Source organism: Alligator mississippiensis, chromosome 4 (genome assembly GCF_030867095.1).
Source record: "Alligator mississippiensis isolate rAllMis1 chromosome 4, rAllMis1, whole genome shotgun sequence".
NCBI classification, from domain to species: Eukaryota; Metazoa; Chordata; order Crocodylia; family Alligatoridae; genus Alligator; species Alligator mississippiensis.
In genome coordinates, this window is record NC_081827.1 from 246,167,109 (window position 1) to 246,187,519 (window position 20,411).

At 46.0% G+C, this 20,411-nt stretch overlaps 1 protein-coding gene across 3 annotated transcripts in view; it reads right to left on the reverse strand.

The window, feature by feature from the left end:
- Window positions 1–555: 555 nt before the first annotated feature.
- Window positions 556–20,411, reverse strand: part of PDIA5 (protein disulfide isomerase family A member 5) — a 139,680-nt gene continuing 119,824 nt past the window's right edge. For 2 of the 3 annotated variants that reach the window (XM_014599612.3, XM_019480576.2), the window contains exons 15-17: window positions 18,376–18,446; window positions 4,401–4,535; window positions 556–1,584 (exon numbers count right to left, since the gene is read on the reverse strand). In XM_014599612.3, coding sequence (XP_014455098.1) covers window positions 1,504–1,584; window positions 4,401–4,535; window positions 18,376–18,446 — 287 coding nt within the window. In that variant the 3' untranslated portion in view covers window positions 556–1,503. Of the gene's footprint in view, window positions 1,585–4,400; window positions 4,536–18,375; window positions 18,447–20,411 lie in introns of those variants that run through there. The other variant, XM_019480577.2, reaches the window with a different exon arrangement.

The window sequence follows — 20,411 nt, forward strand, 5'->3', positions numbered from 1 at the left end:
CAGCCGGACAGTTGTTCCCTTTGCACGGGCCGGACAGGCAAAGAAAATGAGACTCTACCAGCCTTTTAGCGGAGAGCTCAGATTCATGGGATGTTTCTCTTTCCTTATACAAGGGTGCTGCATCAAACTGCTGCTTGGGACCATTAGAAAGAGCCCAATGCATACAAATCTTAACGCAGCACAGGGTAGATTAAAATGCTGGAGAACCTGTTACAAATGAACAGTGGGCTTTACCCCTCAATGGACAGCCAGGAAATAACCCCGAGGCACAGATCCTGCAGCAGCCTGGGTCTCCGGACTGCTAGCAGTTGTGAACGCTAGTTCAGGCAACCTGGTAGGTACGAAGATGATGAACAAAAAAAAATAGTTTCCAATTTTTTATTTTTTTCCCCATCAAAATGAAATCACACCCCCCCACCCCGACTATGAAGACATAAGAAGCACCTTCAGATCGATACAACTTCGTAGTATCCGGAGGGCAATTTCCAGTAACATGTTCACAGTATGCCTTTAACATGATTACTTGCCGTAGAAATATTGTTAACGTTCCATAACTCAGGTTTTGGTTTTCTTTTAATATATATATAACATACAATATGGACAAGCTCTTGGGATGTAAACAAATACTGGTGCGTGTCATTTCTGTATATCAAAAATACTGTGCCTCTGTCAAATGTACAATGTTAAATATAACACCTTGCAATATGCATTTCATGTGGCCTGATCATAAATTGAAAAAAAAAATTCAACAGCCTATATATTATTTCGTCCCCATAATTTACAGGGGTACTTGACAACATAACTGCTAAAATGTGAGATTTATTTTACATTTAATCCCTACTGTGCTGATCTTTGACATTTTATTTAAAACAACTTAGTACATTCTGCAAAGATATGTAAACACTTCCAGTACAGTGGATTAAAAATGAAAATCAACAAGATCTGGATTGGTCAATGCTAGTGTCTTCATTAACCCCGTTACCCTGTTATCCCTGAGCGCCTTAAAATCACTCCCCCATATCTCTCTGAAGAGCATGTAACTATTTTGCAAGAATGTAAAACTGCATTTGAACAGACTTTTTTTGTTTCTTAAAAGTCCCATTTTCCTCCACTGTTTTAAAAAAAGTCATTACGTGTACTGTAAAACACTTAAAAAAAAAGAAAAGAAAATTTACCTTGTCAAATGAGGTCTTCTACGGACACACTACCGACTACAAAAATATTGCATAGGAGTGTTGATGGGCACAGTCTCACAACAGGAGAGAATGCTGTTTTTTGTTTAACAGAATGTGGCAACAATCTAATTGAATTTTCTTTAAAAATCAAGTGGTTTCACTTTATTTCAAAATTGTACAAAATGACCATGGCTATTTATAAAAAAAAAAAAAAAAAAAAAAGAAAGAAAAAAAGTCTCTGTCTTTAGAATTCGTGACATCTCAGGCGCAGTAACAATGGACCTGGGACCATTCACAGTGCAGTGGAAAGCTTCTTTTGAGGCAGAAATTACAGTTCATCCTTCTTCTTCCCTACCCTTTCATGGTCTCTCTCTCTAAGGGTTCGCATGAAAGTGGCAAATCCGGCCTCCTGCATTTAAAGAAAGGAAAATATTGATCAGAGTTTTAAAATAAGAAACCAAAACAGTGTTGTTTCACAGGGACTTTGCCAGCTTCCGCGCCCAAAGGCAGAGGGAAGCACGCTGAATATGAACTAGGACAGGGCTGTGCAGCTTGCGAGCAGCTGCGGTCACATGCTGTGTGGGCTCCCCACCATGCTGCTGGATTTCCCCTCTGAGCCTGTGACGCTGCACGGGTCCCCGGGGCCACAGGTTTCCTGGACCCTGCAGCCCCCCTGCCCGACTGCCGCCCTGGGGTGGAGGCAGGAAGCAGAAGCCAGGAGGGAGTGGGAGCCCAGAGACCCCAGCAGTGGCAGCAGCCGAAGTGGTGGAGGAAGCGATACCTGGGTGGGAGCACACGAAAGGAGAGACACTCAATTCATCAAGTCTCAGGAGAAACAGGTTGGGGATGGAGTAAAAGACACCAAAAACCAGAGAGGACGAGAAGGAGGGTTCCACAAGCGTTTCCAGTCGTCCGATTAATAACTCTTAAACACACAGGAGTGCCATGTGAATAAGGTGCATGCTTTGCTTCCAGACCAGCTAGACAAGCAACTGCCACACAGGAACAGATATTTCTTTATCCTACGATCTTGTCTGGCCTCAGCCCGGCTCTGTGGTTCTGCGGGTGCAGGACTGGGGCTGCCCTTATAGAGCCACGCAGAACACAACTGCCCAAAGTCTGGTACAGGACCGGGGATTTTCGGTAGCGACTGAACAAAGGGAATTCATTTACAAACGGAGGCTTCAGACTGACATCGCTAAAGAAATGTGGAAGTGTGGTCAGACTGGTCATCCTCAGAGGCCTCGTTCTCAATTTGTATTAGACACCCCAGGTGACTTGATTTTCACACATGGAGCACTCAGCACGTTCAAGGAGAGAGAAGCAGCGCCAGGCACTTCTGCAACGGCATGGAAGTCAGCTCACCGTTCAAGTTTTAGTAATATGCACAAGTTGAAGCACCTGGGTTTGAAAAAAAATGCCCATCCTTGTTTTTCCGACTAACCATGACAGATACTCTCGTGTGGGGAGTGAGGAAAGCAGAGCAAAAATTAAATGGAGCAAAAATGGAAGGTGAAACCTTACTTGTTAAAAGTTTGCTCAAAAAAAGGGAAACTTTGCGTGGGACGAGAAAAAACAGACCAAGACGCAGCGTGTTTTTCGGTAAATTGCCATTTTTTGAAAGTGGCCATGTTTCTAAGGTAAAAAAAAAAAAAGTGTGACAATTTTTGACTTGGTGTCAGCTCGAGAAATTCAAAACTCAGTGCGTTAAATGGCTTGCTAACAGGCACGCACCAGTTAGTTCCCCTCCCCATGCCCTGCTCTCTCCGTCGTCTTTTGCAAGGTAGCGGGCCACAGGCCAAGATAACTCAGCTGTTTCGGTCATTACCTCCATAATATCGTCACCTTTCATGCTGTTTTCACTCCTTTAAAAATAAAGCCCTTTGCTCCCATATTACAAAACCCACAAGCTCATGGAGAAGCCTAGGAACATCATGGTTTCCACCGTACTCGTGCGAGACTGCCCTCCTCAAAATTTCACAAGAACACCAGGAACGGAAACCGTGACTCCCCGTCCCAGAAGTAGGTCATTCTCCTCTGACTAAAGGAGACTCTCCAATAGCTGTCAGCGGTACAGAGATGGGACACACAGCAGAGCAATTCTACTGCTATTTAAAAACAAGTCAGCTGTTATGGACAACGCATCTCCCAGCTCCCGTCATCCAAGCACGCGTCTGCCTTGCCAACATCTTATCCTCAGCCACAAGAGAGCCGTCCTTTCAAAAATCCCACTGGAACGGCGTGTATTTGAATCCCAAAGCACTTGATGGCCAAAACCTTGCTTATTCGCTGGCTGCTGCACCAGTCTCTACTAGACTACAAACAGAGCGGTATCCATGCCAATGCACAGGTCAATGAACTGGCAATTACTGTGGCTTAATCCTGAAGACAAAACTCCCACTGCTATCAATGAACACTTCCACTTCACTGCTGAGGAAGGAAAAGGTGCTGAGGAAGGACTTGGCACTCCTTTACACTTGCTACACTTTTATGAATTATACTAGCAGCAGCTGGCCTCCAGGCTAGATATGTTCCCACAAATCATCGTCGGGAACACCTAGCTTTTCCATTACTCTCTTCCAGACAGTGCTTTGCTGCCAAGACTGTAGGATATGAGGACTTAAATGATGCACACCAAAAAGAAAGCAGTTCACTCTCTTACACCTTCAGGGTGCATGATCAACTGTACGTAACACCACAGGAAAATGGAAGGCCTGATGAAGGCCATCGGGTAGGTGGCACAATAACTCTTTCCTTTCTAAAGCTTGGGTTGCAGTCTAATACAGCGAAAACAAGTTATTTGGTTATCTCCTCCTGGTCTAAGGGGCAGCTTTGTCTACTCCATGCAACCAACCCTCTATTGTGATCCGGCAGAATCTGCGAGCACGCGGAGTACGGGGAGGGGTCTGGATTCAGATGCGCTGTCATACCCGAGTGGAGTAACTTCTATATCCCTTGCCACCTCCACGGCCCACTGCAGCCAGTAAAAATCAACATTTTCATTTGTCCTACATTCACCTGCAAACTTCTTACAAAACAAACGAACATGAAACAGCACCAAAATCCACATTTCTTTTGGGTGGAATCTACCAAAACTAGAACAAATCAATTCTAAACAGTATATTGCAGCAGCCAGCCATTCTCCCGCACCCTTCCTTCAGAACAAAAATGGAACAAGCAGTTGTTTGTGCGGGGCTTCTTTCCACATCCTCCACCTGTACTTACCCCTCTCTCCCCGTTGTACTTTTCTACAAACTTCCCATAGTTGTAGTAGTTAAAGGTGGGGTAGCCATCGACACCTTCCTGCTTGCACAGGTCATGGTTCTGTTCTTTGGCACAGTCCACTGCAGCGTAGGCAATCTGAAATACAAAAGGAAGGGCATAAGGTAGGAGACAGGTAGTGAGCCATGTTAGTCTGAAGTCAGGCGGACGGTGAGGTAGATCTGCACCTTTAGAGACAAACTCAATCAGAGATGCATAAGCTTTCATCAGCAGTGGCTGACTTCATCAAATGCTGAGCTCAACATAAGCTAGGAGAACAGGAGTCCCAGTGGTAACAGAGAAAACCTGAACAGCTCTGCGTCCTCACCATTGCAGCCTAGACTGGCTCGAGTCCAGACCGTCACGCATGTCAAAACGCGTGACAACTCATCCCACTAGGTGAGAAAGAAAAGAGCATCAGGCTTCAGCTGGCCTGCATTAGTCTGAGCCGAGTCAAATGCTGCTGCCTAGGGTTAGCAGAGCAGAACTGCAGCTGGGTATTCACCCAGGAGGAATGAGACCCATCTTCATTATTCCTAATGTCTGGCTGCCTACGAATTCTTCTTCCCACTACAATTTATTCAGCGAAAAGTTTGATGGTTTCAGGTTTGCTACACCTATGAATTAATGAATAAGGGTCACAGCTTGACTTCCGGCTCATGGCAAAAAAGGGATAACCGTAAGTGTGTTAACATGCACCAAGAAGTCTTGATCTGTTTATCTTAATAGCGTAGCTAATAACAAGCCTCACCCAGCTCTTCCCAGATCTAGTGAAAAGGGAGATGCAGAGCACTTGATTGGCAGGGCAGACTGGGAGTCAAATTATCTGGACTCGACCTCTGCCTGGCTCACCCATTTCCCTTCTTTGTTGCCTTAGGCAAGCTACCTTACTCCTATGGACCTTTGTTTCTTTTCCTTTCACTTGTCTGTCCTGTGCATGGTGTACTCTTTGGAGGAGGACCTGTGACGTGCTAGGTACAGCACATGCGCATGGGGGCTCTGATCCTGGTTAAGGCTGTTATACGGTACTGCAAGACAAACAACAACAAGGAGTCCCGGTGTGAATGTCATCTCTCTGCCGACTGACCTGCTACACACCGGGTCCCCTCTCCTTGTCCAGAGAAGCCTCAGCCTTGAGGCCGTGCTCACCACAGGCCAACCACAGCTTCCAGCCGTTGTTCCCGCGCTGCCGGCGTCACCTGGAACCCGACCGCGAGCTGCTCAAGAACTTGCTCTGCCCACTGGCTTCAATGGGAGCCGTGGCACGTTTGGTACCACGTATCAAATGCTAATTTAATACCAGCCACAGCTTCCATTCGACCAGCCTCCTCCAAACAGACTTCATCAAAATACTTTTCACTTGCATGACTTCAGGGCTGCTGTTTCACTGCAGTCCCGTAATTAAAAGATCATTTAATATTCTAATATGCCCTCTGGTTTCATGACAACACAGTGCAAATGAAAAAAACAAAAAAACCCCAAAACTAATTTCAACATCCTAGCAGCAATTGGAGAGATGGGCAAAGGCAGTTTCTGTTTGTCTTTGAGATGTTCGTGCTCAAGACAATGGCTCAGACAGATCAAACACAGGCCTATTTTCAGGTGAAACTGTATTAGTTAACCCTTTTACTTTAACCCTTGGTTTCACTTTCCCTGGTTTAGCACATGAATGCTATCATGCAGAGTGGAGCTCCTGAAGACGATTAAATTATAAAGTCATAAAATAGGTGTAATTAGTTTTTGTACAAGAGAAAGGACTCGAGCTCATTCAGGCCCAGTTAAACACAACTGTTAAGATAAACAGATCAGGACTTTTTGGTGCATGTTAACACATTTATATGGCTATCCCTTTTTGCCATGAGCTATAAGTCAATATTTGGTACGCTGCAGGTTGTTTCAGTTAGGAGGAGAAAGTGGTGATGGAATCAGCTATTACTTTGAGTCAATCCTGTTCGTTTCCAAAGCACGTAACAAGCCCGGCTGCCCAGGAGCGTGCGTCTGCTCAGCCTTCCCAACATCCTTCAGCAAAAAGGATCCCTCTAGACTTTCCTCAAGGCTCCCAGTACTTCTTCAAGCTTCTTGTTCCTCCTCCCTTTCTGCTACTGTGGTGTTTTCTGGCTGCTTCTCTTACAACACAAGCCCCAACAAAAACAATAGCCCCCACACGGTTTTTGTCATGGCTAAAACGTAGAGGTTGTTCCCGTTTTAGCTTCTTGGTGCCAGCAAGGAGCTTAATTGTTTCTTACATTTCCCCCCAATGAATAATGGCTCTTGGATCCTCCAGTTTCAAAAGTGAAGTGTGCTATTTATTTGACTGCAAATGTCAAACACTTGAAAGTTAGGGAGAGACAGATTTATGGCTGCTTCACCAAAATTATTTCGGCCTCCTTGTGTAATTAATGAGGCAGGGGGCCTGTAAAAATAATATTGCGTGTCATCGTGTAATTAAAGCAAATTATCATCATGCATATGCATAATGGGGCAGAATAAAAGTTGCATGAGTAACCATAAATGGAAGAGCTATTGGTGACTATCCAATCATGTCTCTAAGCCACACATTCATCCCGTGCCCAACTGTACCTCGTAAAGAGGGTTTAAAAGGCTGAGCCTTTTTCCGATGCTTCCACGTGGAAGCCCATGATAGTCAAGGTCTCCGAAAAGCAGGCATGGAGGGTGAAGGGCAACTTATGGGATCGCAGATAAACGTGGGGAGCGAGAAACTGTCCTTTTTATTATTATTTTTTTGTACTACTTATCACTCTGAATCCCATGGCAAGTGACAGATGAGCAGTATTTTCCCTTGGGAAGTGTGACTGACCATGCCGACAGAAACTGCAATACCACCTGGGGATCTGCTTTGGCTGCCATACCATTTAGCAAGTGCTCATGGGTTATCCCCTGGCCAAACAGAGACCTCAGATGCTGGTATGTTTCTGAAGCAAACCACCGATGTCCAGCGGTGCTCTGGCATGATGGTGTACGTCTATCTAGTGAAAGGCCTGCAGAGTTACCCAAGCTAGCTCTGGATGCACTAGCTTCCAAGAGATATCGCCACGCTAGCTTCAAGCTCTGCAGCTGCCACACGACCACATTCATAACCTGCTTGGGCCACCTCTGTCTGGCAGCAATAGTGCTGCACAAGCATGCCCATGGCAGGGCTCCAGCTACAGAGAAGATGAATCTAGCTTGCTGGGTATTTTGGCAGTGATCAAAAAAGTCACAAATCTCCAAGGTTAGCCATCTATACTGGAATGCCTTGAAATCATCAGATGTCACTACCGCTGCTGGGGGCATTGCTTTCATCTTAAAATGAAGAGAAAAGGATTTTTTTTTCCAGGGGGAGGAAACACGGTGTGAGGCAGTGTGATGTAGCTGCCCTTCTCAGTTCACTCCTCTACGCTCCAGTGCCTGTGGTCAAAAGCTGGGGATCGTGTTGGAGAAGGGATCGATTCTGTCTTCTCAGTGGAGGTTTCCAGCTCTTCTGGGCCAAGGAAGATGGATATGGGGGTATGCTAGTATCAAGTATGCATGTGCGTGGGCTGGCCCAGTGTCTATACTGGTGGCTTGGAGGTTGGGCTTTGAAGAGCTCCTTGGGTCTGCTGGTGCCACTGCTCATGGATTTTAAATAAAACAGTACTCTGCTGGTCACCAGCAGTGCCAAACACTGAAGAAAATGAGGTGCCATGCACAGGCACTACGCAGGAATGGGATGAAGTCCATGCCTGTGCTGGCTGCTTATGTACCATGGATGGCTCAAAAACTCTCTGCCTATTGCCACAGTGCTGAGCTTGACTTCATTGCTGTCTGCTTCATTCCCCAGGCTTTGGTGGTGGGGCTTCAAAGTTTGGTTTCCTGGAGAGAGGGTGGAAGAGAGGGGACACCAAGTGCTTTCTTGAGCCCCTGCTGTGGTCTTCTGGGCCAACGCCTCTGGGACTATGGTGGGGGTCAGTGGCAATGTTGATGCTAGACCTTTACTCAGTGCCAGCTTCTCTACATGCATCTTCTCAATCCCGTGTTGGATGCTGCAGGTTTGAACCGACTGGCTGCTGAACTCAGATCAGCCAGGTCCAAAATCATCCTCACATGTTCCAGGAGATTAAGCTTCTGTCATGGTTCACAAGGGTGGCAGGCCTAGTGTGTGGCACCAGAAATGAGAACTGGAGAGTTGCAAGGATGAACTACAGGATGGGAGCAGCAGAGGAATGGGAGCTGAAGCCCAGAGTCTGACACTGAACCGGAGGATCAGAAGTCAGAAGCAAGTTAAGATCAAACTGATGTTCAACACTGAGATTAATCAGGAATCAGGGAACCAGAGGAGTTACTGGGACAGGAGCTGCACACAGACCAGAGACCAGTAAGTTTTGCAGCAAGGCTTAGGTGCTGGAGGGATTCCTTAAGAGCAGACCTGGAACCAGCCAGGGGGAAGGGGCTAGGGCTCAGCAGGAGCTGGTTCGTTTGTTAGCTTCAGTTACTCCGGCTGTGGGTCTGAAGCCTCAATTAGTCTTGCCCCTGAAGGCTAAGCCAAGCTGGCACCGGTTGGTTCACTGGGCTCAGTTGACCCAGTTAATCCGGCTGCCGGGCATGAGCCTCCCTTAGTCTAGTCCCGACAGCTTCAGTCTTGTGCCTTGAATTCCAAGTGCACACGGAGAGTGAAAGACAGTGAGTATCTTTGACTGAACATGAACTTGCTGCTGCGCTGCCGCTGTACCATGTTGGTGCAGCAAATGGACAAGAGATGAGGTTTCTGCCTTTACTGGGCCAAGTGCACAGTCGGGGGGCTGTTGGACATCCTCAGACTGGAAGGAGGGCACAAGGACTGAAAGTTTGTCCAACATCTGTTCCAACTGTAGTGCTGGTTCAATAAAACATATCACACAAAAATCTGAGTATGGTGTGTGGGAATATCTGCAGTGCTTGAAGTTTGAGGAGATATGCTAATGTAGGAGAAAAGGACAATAGCAAGGAGATTAGTGTACCAAATGCTGACTCCAAGGGATTCAGGAGGAAATCAGACAAATCACAGAAAATGAGGGTTGGCAGGGACCTCAGGAGATCACCTCTAGTCCAACCCCTGATCAAAGCAGGGCCAGCCCCAACTACATCATCCGTGCCAAGGCTTTGTCTACCTGGGACTTAAAAACCTCCGAGGATGGAGATGCCACTACCTCCTTGGGTAACCTGCTCCAGTGCTTTACTACCCTCCTAGAAAATTGTTCCTAATATCCAACCTCAACCTCCCTTGCTACAACTTGGACCAACTGCTCCTTGTCCTGTTATCTGCCCCCACTGAGAACAGTCCAGCTCCACCCTCTTTGCAACCCCCTGCAGGGAGTTGAAGGCTGCTATTCAATCCCCCTCGGTCTTCTCTTCTGCAGACTAAACGAGCCCAGTTTCCTCATCCTTTCCTCATGAGTCATGTGCCCCAGCTCCCAAACCATTACTGCTGCCCTCTGCTGGACTCTTTGCAACTTGTCTGTAGTGGGGGGCCCAAAACTGGACACAGGACTCCAGATGTGGCCTCCCCAGTGCTGAAAAGGGGGAAATAATCACTCCCCTCGATCTGCTGGCAACGTTCCTACCAACGCAGCCCAGGATAACATTAGCCTTCTTGGCAACGAAGGCACACTGCTGGCTCATATCCAGCTCCTTGTCCACTGTCACTCCCGGGTCCTTTTCTGCAGAGCTGATGCCCAGCCAGTCAGCCCCCAGCCTGCACCGGTGCAGGGGATTTTTCCATCCTAACTGCAGGACTTTGCACTTGTCCTTGTTGAACCTCATGAAATGCCTTTTGGCCCAATCCTCCAATTTATCTAGGTCACTCTGAATCTGAGCCTTACCCTCCAGCATATCTACTACTCCCCCCAGCTTGGTGTGATCTGCAAACTTGCTGAGAGTGCACTCCATCCCATCTTCCGGTTCAATGATGAAGATATTGAACAAAGCTGGCCCCAGGACCAACCCTGGGGGCATCCACTTGATACCGGCTGCCAACTAGACATCGAGCCATTGATTACGACCCTCTGACCCCGATGCTCCAGCCAGTTTTCTATCCACCTTACAGTCCATTCATCCAGCCCGCACTTCCTTATCTTGCCTTGGAGAACGTCGTGGGAGATGGTATCAAAAGCCTTGCTAAAATCAATCGGTACATCACATCCACCAGTCTCCCTGCATCCAGAGCTAGTCACCTCATCATAGAAGGCAATCAGGTTGATCAGGCATGACTTGCTCCTGGTGAATCCATGCTGAACTGTCTACAAAAACTGACAGTATTTTCACTTAACTGGTTTTCCTTTGGGTTATAGCTAAAGTGGGTGGGTTACAAGGAAACTTGCTCCTTAATTTCTTTGGCAATGATGCAAAAAAAAAATCTATCGGGCTGGAAACTGAGTCAGCAAGAAATCATGACACCGTGATTCTAAAATAGCGCCGCAAGCTAGCTGGAGACTTCTGGAGAACACTGTTCTCAGAAACGATCCTAAAAAATTAACTATCACACAAGAGTTGCATGACAGCTCGCCAGAATTATTACATTAGCAATGGCTATGTGCACTGCCTAGTAAAATCTACCCTGCTATTTACATTATAACTAATATGCCAGGGAGTTAAAGCACAGGACATACATCAAAGTTATCCATGGGCCCAAGAAACACCGTACCCGTTTATCCAATGCAAAAGGGAAACTGGTTTAAAGACAAGGCATCATGTCCCAACGTGCAAATTCAGATAAATTTGACCAGCCATAATGTGCTAAAAATAAAGAACTCTACAGCAATTTTTTAAAAGGAGAAGCTGGGGTGTCTTTGAAAGTGATAATTGTTTTTAGACTTGACATTTAATTTTTTTTAATCTACTCACTTTACCATGATCAGCATATGCAAACTTTTAGGGAAATTAATTTAAAATAAAATAAAACCCTTATAGCAGGGGTGTCAAACATATGGTCTGTGAGTCTGAATCTGGCCTAACCCCACCCGGGGCACATGCTGGCCTACGCTGCATGCGGTGCGTGGGCTGGACCCCGTGTCATGCATGCTGCATACAGCACAGGGGGTAGGCCCCAATCTGGCCTGCAGTCTGGCCCAGCGAGGCTGGATGAGTTCGACACCCCGGCCTTACAGCAACTATTTGTGACACGCACAAACACTTACAAGAGGCTTGTCTAGCCAACATCATCACTGGGACTGTGCTGGCTACAGTGAAGCAGGTGCAAACATGCCTTAAAACGAGCGTGTGCTCAAAGGGAGTCAGGCAGAGCTACCACGTGGCGCTAGGCAAGCAGCTATCCTTTTCCTTTTGTAGGCGTGGCTGAACTGACTTAAGTCCAACGAATTGATCCTTATCTAGCTTTGCATAAAAAAGGTCCAAAGCATTATAGACTGCCATAGGAATAAGTTAGGCAAGGATTTGCTTGGGATGGTTTGGATATGGAAGATCCTGCCTCAGGAAGGAGGTTGAATAGCCTCTAGCAGTCCCTTCTGACCCTCCTTTTCTATGTTTCTATGATTTGTCTGTCAATTGGACACCTTTCTAATGTATGTATACTCGTAACAAGTAGATATAAAAGCTATTCAACCAGCTAGTTCCCAGAAAGAAAGGCAGAGTGGCCTATGCAAACCATCCCAAACAAATCCTTAGGGACCAGCTGGTTCAGAGAGGCACAAACAATAATCTACTTTGTCAGATGCTAGAAACGGATGCATTCTGTTCTCAGCATCTGTATACCCGGAGACGCCAACCATAAATTACAGCAGACACATACATGAGCAGTATTTAGCTACTGCTCCAGAACCGTGAGTTCAAGCCTCGCTCCAGACATGCGATGAAGTCTGCCCTTCGTCAACCCAGCTGTTACTGGCTCCTTTAGGCTAGAGTCAGAACCATCTGGATATGGCGCTAAGCACCTCAACATTGCATCTCACCGGCACCTGCCTCAACAGGACCGTTGACTCTTCACGGTTCACAAAATTCATGGAGGCCTGCATATGTGTAAACTGCTGGAAAATAAATGTTGGGGTCTATTTTAATACAAGTTAAAGACCAAATACTAATATCCTCCAATCCACAGCTGGCAGTTTGCGGGCTGCGTGCAGCCCACACGTAATTAAATTGCAGCCAACAGGCCTTGCTACCCAGAGGGTGAACATCGCTTATCCTTTATTCCCTTGTCCACCACCAAATTCAAGGTCTTCAGTTGCCACTGGGGACTAAAATTGGTAGCAGGGGTTAAGGTGATGAGGAGAGGAGAAGATGAGAGAGCAATGGCAGCATTTACACCCCGGGGTCTAAAGCTGTACCAACGAGCTGCTGTCCCACCACCGGAGGTGCGCTGTCTGGCCCACAAGCAGCCCCATGGTCCAGGCTCAGCCCATGGGGCCAAATGAGTTGGACATGCCTGATCTACTCTAGGACTGCTTCAAAATGTTTGAGGAGGAAGGGTCTTTTGATTCAAATCTTGAAACCTGAGCTCGCCTATACGTGCGATAGAGGTCCTGCTTTTCATTTCCAGGTCCGACGCAGTAAAACAAACTTCATGCATCAAGCTGATAAAAAAGGGATGGACAACTTTTCCATTCAAGTTTTCTTCACCGAAACTTAGTAAATACTGCATCCAGATCTATTCAAGAGACTGACTCTTTTCACGAGAAGGACATTTGGAGCCTCACATCTGCGAGACACTGGACATCAATACTGCTGAATCCCAAACCTACCCTCAAGTCTCCAAACCCTAGCCCTGCTCGCAACCAGACCAACTAAGGCCCGTTTTCACAGATGCCAGATTTCAGCAAGTATATGTTTTTCTTTTTCCCCCAAAGAGGTTTCAAGAACACAGCAGATTAAAGGGACAGTGCAGCGTTAGGCTGCTACAGCTGATATAATTCTCAAAGAAGTCATGTCTTTTGTGGGATAAATTCTTCTTTCTGTGCCAGAACTGTGCATCTTTAAGGCATCAGTGGAAAGGATAGTTTCATGTTAGATGCTGGACCAGCCCTTGAAAGATCAAATCTCAGCCTGGTCACATAACTCCGGGCAAGTCACTAAGGACCAGATTTTCATTTAAGCACTTCTGTTAAGTGGCCTGAATTTCAAGAGTGCTTGCTTTCAATGGGAACTGCTAAGTGCCAAGCTTGATTAAAAAAATAAAAAGCCCAAGAAATGAGCAACTGAGGTTTTTACTTAGGTGCCTAACTGGAAGCTGAACTTTCTTTAAAAAAAATCTAACCATTAGCCTGCTTGCCTCCAGTCCCCAGCTGTAAAACAGGCATGTTAGCAGGCTTCCCCGCGGGAGTGTAGCATGCAAAGATGAAAAGAAACACTTTCAGCATTTCAGCCATTGCTCTGTAGCATCACTGGTTTCCTGGGGTGAACCAGCTTCCAACAGGACTGCAACACAGAATTGTCTATTCTAGGGAGAGGTGGCAATTAAAATAAATGGGCTTGTGATGGACTCAAATCTTCCTGCTTTTCAGGTAGCAGGAGCTCCTGCTTTCTCCTCTTAAACCCCTTTCATTTTACCAGTCTGTCTTCCAGCAATCATAGGATAATGTAGTAAAAAATATCTTCTGCAATACTAGTTGGTCCTGTTAAAATCCTGTTAAAATATGTACTGCCACACACCGGTTTATTGATTCAAGGAAATAAATCTCCACAGGAGCTAATATTGACTTTTGTTATGAAAATGGAAGTGAATAACGAACTGACTATTGATTCAAGGAACGAATGATATAGGGCAGCCTTTTTTAAATTAAAACAGGGATAAAATTTCAGCATAAAAAAGGAATGGCACTAAGCATCTGCTTTAGAGAGTAGTCAACTGCAGATGACAAATCTCTTACTATACAAAAAAAACAGTCTGTTGTTGCCAAAATGACTTAAAAGCACATGAGTTAGACATACATATCCTTCCCTAGGATTACTGTACAGGCTTTTATTTATGTTACCCATTATATATAAGAACTCCAGTACAGCCTACTGGGGTTAGCCATGTTGCTATTCTTAACGTGAAAGGGAAGATTAGTTATCAGTGACAGGGACACACAGCACTAACACCACCGCATTTAAGGAATCTAAATGGTTTGGGTTTTTGTTTTTTAAATTAAATGCAGAGCAATTACGTGACCAATTTCCACATGTTAACTTCCATGTGTCCTTAATGCATTTAGGACCCAATGGCATAACTGTGCACTGGGGCCATGCAGTGTGGGTCACTATAAAAGTAACTGCCTAAATGCCACTGTGGACGTTTCATATGGCTTCACTGGTTTCAATAGCAAACGGACAGTTTGCAAACCATTACCAGGGCACCGACTTGTCAGAAAAAGAACAGGGTTCTCTGCTGTCCACATCGCTCCTACAGGTCCTGTATAAACCGACTATTAGCTGCTGGAGGTCTTCTGATTTGTATTGATACACAACAGTAAAGGAAAATCCTGTTTGCATGTATAAGCAACTCCAACGAAGCTTGTACAAATATCTAAAATTGTGCCAAGGGGGCTGCTCTGTTTCTTAGTGGGCTTGCATGTCCTGAGCATCTGCTGGCAAGCTGGAAGGTCACTTAAAGAGTCGACAGCCAGGGTTGTCGGTGTATGAAAAGGCCCTGGGCTCTCTTCTGGCAGCACCATGTAAACGCCACAACACAGCTCCCCAGGTAGCTGGGAACAAGAAAGCTCCCGGTCTCTGCTTAATCCTCTTCAGTACCTGGATTCACCTGGATAAGATATTTTGTCTGATACTGAGACATGAGAAACGACTTGCACCAGCAGAGAGAGGAGTCTTGCAGAATTGGTTTGAGGATGAGCCTTCCAAGAGTTTCTCTGACTACGGGATGCTCAGGAGCCTGCTCACCCCCTACACCTCTGTCCTCCTCACTGGCCCACTCTTACCAGGCCTCCTCCACATGCACTGCACCAGCTGGAAGTGCAGGAGCCTCAGCCTGTGCTGGAGCCCTGCCCAGTCTCTTCCACAACTGTGACAGCGGGCCAAGGCTGCGGGACAAAACACATCCATGAGATACTTCAGCTAAAGCTGTCAGCCACGACAACTGACCACCTGACAGCTGGCACAGGTGGTGGAAGGCCAGGGCTAACGGGGCTTAGCCCCCACCACAACTAATTTTGCAGTGGCCGGTGATAGCACCCCTGCTGTGCACTCCCGCACCGCCATACATACAGCATCAGCGCGCGCCGGCCCCTGCAATGGCCCTGCGGGATGAGGGGGCGGGGGTCAGGCGGGTGCACCCTGCACTGCACAGCCCCCCCAAATAATATTTTCTCCCGCCACTTACAACAGCTGACACTAAATTTTGAAGTCCCACCCACATCATTTTGCAGGCACAGTCTATCGCCGCATGGGCGTGCATGATGGAAACCTGCACGTAAAACCAAGTGCCGTCTCTCTGGAAAAGAAAAGAAAAGAAAAGGCCTGCAGCCAGCTATTGCAAGTCTTCAGAATCAATGCCCCGTTTTATGAGCTGGCCATTTTCAAACCCTTTCTTCAGAAACTCAGGAACGCCTCCTCAGTTCTCGTTGAAAGATTTTTTTTTTTTTTTTGGTGAGAGTAAGGCCTGGAATTTTTCTTTTTTAATTAAAAGTTTTTAAATGCTACAGAAGCCAAGGGGCCTTTCCTTATTAAAGAATCCAATATAATGTAATAGATAATGATAATTTGAATGGCTCTGTGTTTAGCGCTGAATAAAGAAGACTTTTCTGCTACAGAATCACATGGGATGATGAGTTTAAAAAAAAAAAAAAAATACATAGGCGAGTTACCCATTTTCCAGTAAATTCTGGGTTTCCTCTTTACCCTGGGAGTAACTTCCCACTGGTGAAACCCTCTTCAATTTTATAGAGTAGTTCAACAAGGAATGAAGGGACACATGTGGCACTGAAGCAGCGCCCTGCAAGGCAGCGGGGTATGCTGGGGTATATGTGTGGGGTGATATGTATATCTTCTCGTGCCTGAAGGGACACACAGGTTCACACTCTTTGCTGGATGAAGGCCCGTGGCTTTTCCACAAGGACACCAACAGTCCCTAAGGCACGCCTTGCCAGGCTATGCGCTGTGCATGAGTCAAGAGGTCTCCCAAGATAATCAATCCCTAGGACTTTCCTAAGTCTCTGGGGGGACAAAGCTGTTTTGCCTGTATATCCCCCTTTTGAAAAATAGGCAAGCCTCAATATCCTCAGTTGGATCCTTCTGTTCTACCTCATTACATTTTACACCTCTGCACTTCTTCAACTTTAGATACTCTCCACCAAATTTAAGACCTGCACTCAAACACTGTCTCCATATTTTGAGCCCTTTTACTCAGAGGACTCACTGGACCGTACTTTGAAGCAAAACCTTCCCACAGTTGCCTCTTATTTAACCAAGGCAGATGCTGAACTGAGTCCAGATTCAGAAGTTTCCTAATGTGGCCCGAAGTCCTGATAAGCAAGTCTCACATTGTTTGGGACAGCCAACTTCATATTGCTTACGCAGACTGAAGTTGTGGGGAACTTGAGAAAGGCCCAACTCAGAGCTAGCAGAGGGCAGAAAGAGAAGAGAAAAAAAAAAAGTGAAATTTTTAAATGTTTTTAGAAACGAAAAGGTATCAACAGGGCACAAACTACCTGCAACACAGGCCACAACCTGCGATGCGTGTGTGGCACGTGGCAGCTCAGGGACAGGATAGGCAGCGAAGCAGCAGGCAGGGCAGGAAACAAAGCAGAGGAACAGGAAGGAGCACAGGATGGAAAAGAGGAAGCAAAGCAGCAGATCAGGCAGACAAAGGGGAGCGGAAGGGCATTTGGGGCAGGTATGGGGCTAATTTGTGACACAGGTTGGCGCCCACTGTTATAGCCATTAGCCTAGAACATCACTAATCCCATTTGCTCAAGTGCTGCATGTTAGGAATGTATTTAAATCCAGGCTGGATTAACACATAGGCAAACTAGGCACATGCCACTGTCTCCATACTTTGAGTCCTTTTATTTAAGCCCTGCACCCCCTGCCGAAATGTGTTGGGCTCCTCACGGGTGGGCGGCAGCACCAGGGTGGGGAAAGGGGTCTCGATGGCTCGGGCCCACGAGTTTGTTTGCCTAGGGCCCACTAAGGGGTTAATCTGGCCCTGCTTAAATAAATACACTGCTTAACTGAAGCCACCGTTTCCTTTACCGAGAAAGGTGCCAAGCTGCAAAGCTTGGAAAGAAACCAGGGAGCAGAAATGAGGATGCAGAAATAGCTTTAGCTTTTTTTAATAGCATCTTTCATACCCAATGTATCCTGAAATGCATTTTACAGAGGGTGGGCAGGTGAGCGGGCATCCACATGAATTAGCAAAGGAGATATGCAAGAGCCCAACAGGACAAGCCATCCCTTACACGAGCCAGAGGGCACCGCACTTGAGTAAGCAAAGGTTTAAGTGAAGAAAGCTTGCTGGAAGAGACAAACAAATTGCAGTTTCCCCGTTTACGGCTTTTCAAAAGCTCCTGTGTGATTTAAAAACACAAGTCCCATGGAAAGCCAATGGGACTCTCACTCACAAATCATCCTGGGTATTTCAAAAACCTCCCCCAGGTTTCTGCCCAGAGCATGAAATACAGGCTTTCTCCCCACACACAGCCCGTTAATTATTAACCATGCTTTAAAAGAGAAAAGGTTTGAAATAATCTCTCTCATCTAAAGATTCAAAAAGTTACAGAATGTTTAAAGAGAAGAGTTCACCCCAGAAGAAATAAAAGGGGGAGGAGGGGGAACAGCAAGAAAAGCTAAAGGCAGAAGAGCGTTAACATTTTAACCCAGTTGGCCAGGAAAATAAAAAAAGTATGATCTCTAGGGTGAAAACACGGTTCAGCTTTTCAGTGGCAGCCTTATCCTTAGACAAACTGGATCCCGCCTGTGAAATGAAATGGTGGCAGAGGCGTTTTAAACATTGCAGAAACTATTAAAAATGGGTTACCTTGCGATCTTCCTTAAAGAGCTCGGCAGCGGTTGTGAAATGTGGGATGGAATTTTTACAGTGTGGGCACCCTGTTTGGCATGGGAAGAAAAAGAAAAAAAAAAAATGTAAAAATTCATTGTATTAAAAAAAAAAAAAGAAAATAAAGATATTAGGGAAAACTCAAAGACAAGCTTGCAGGTGAATCAGATAAAAATCGGCATTAAAAGGAATTACAGATGAGAGGTTCTCGCACCCTGAGCAGAGGGATACTAGCAGTCTGCAGCGCTGTCATCAGGAAGATGACTTAATCATGAGTTTGAGTCGCTTTGATCCCAATAAGATTTAATCGTCCGCTTAATTTCAGGCATGTGCTTAAGTGCTGTTCTGAACAAGGACCAAGACGCAGGGGTATCCTCTTTCACGCCTGTCACTTAAATAGCATTAGACAGCGAGCTATGTGCAAATTAATCCCTTTCCTACTATTGTATTTCCACACACTCGGTTCCTGAAGTTGCCTCGCAGATGGCCTGAGATTGCAAATGAGAGAAGGGGCGGTCGGGGTAGTTGTGAATGGGAGAAGTGATGGCCTCAAGGGTTGGAAACTGGAAGGGAAGCTCCCGGGACACCAGTCTCCCTCAATATTCAAATAGTTGAAAGCAATGGAGAACCACCTGCTTGAGCCAGGCCTGACTTTGCAGTGGGGAGGAAGTCACTGTACCGGCCTTTTGCATGGGGAGAACTGAATTTGGAGCCGAGGTTACAATTGCCCATTTATCCATGTATTAAAGGGCAGTGCCCAGTTTGAAAGGATGGGCAGGGTTGGAAACCACAAACCTTACAAATACAGGGGGGTTAAGGGGTCGGCACCGAGGAGACCCGAGAAAACTTTGTGGGGAAGACCGACCAATCCCTGTTTGTACCATTGTGGTCTTCGATCTAAGGGCCAGCTAGCCCCATACTTACATGGGCACTAAATTCACTCGAATAATTTAGAGGTGGGTGGGAAATCACATCAAGTAAGTAAACCCTACCTTCTTTATTAGAGGCAACGCTCTGTTTTATGCTCTCTCGGGTCAGCAGCCATGCATATGACTAATCTGAGCTACTCTTTAAATATTTTGTTCTACATTAGATACACCCAAGCAAACATAAGTAACTAAAATATATACAGTGATTTTTTCTTCCCAACTGAATTTAGAGAGATTTTTTTTGCAAGCAAGTTGTCAAAGCTCTTCTTTTTCAGTTAGTACAAGGAAACTGGCCAACTTCTGTCAACCAAGTGTTGTTGCAACATAAAGGTGCAAAGTTAAACAGAGAAGTATTCCTGCCTCTACCTTCAAATAATAAAGGGCAACATGTAGGCAACTGGATGCCTACAAGCACACTGTGCAGCTAATGTTACTCTTACTGTCATTCATCATTGTAAAATATTGGTTAATAAGCAGCGGTCTTCCTTCTTAGGCAGTACTGAGCAAATGCCCTAGCACCACGTTGAAAGGCGCTGTGTTACTGGAAGGGGCACGTCTTTCAGGTCTACAATACGTTAAACCAAGGTGCTGGTGTCAGAGATCACACAGTGCTTTTCATAAAGGAAGACTGCTAACCCAGAAATCTTTGGCCAAATTACAATTCCTGTAATTACCCTCTACTGTGGTACAAACTCTGCTTTCAAAATATAAAGACCATTCTTCCTTTAGAATGGGATTTTCAAAACGCATATATATGCCTTATGCAGCCCAAATCCCATGGAAAGTCAGTAATAAGTAGCAAAAACCAAAGAAAGTAGCTTGCTGACTTGATATAAGTCACTCAGGCACTTTTAAAAATCCCATCCTTAGCGCCCCGAACTTATACGTGGCACAGGGCAGCTACAGTCCAGGAGCAGTATAGCGTGCCTACTATTGTGGTACTTCCTTAAGTATTTCTGGTGTTAGTCCGAGGATGCAAGGCGCCTGCGTGGTCCACAGGTAAGGAACCCAGGATTCTGGGTTCGGTTCCCGGGTCTGTCACCAATCTGCAGTGCAACCAAGATAAGTCACATTACCTCTCTGCCT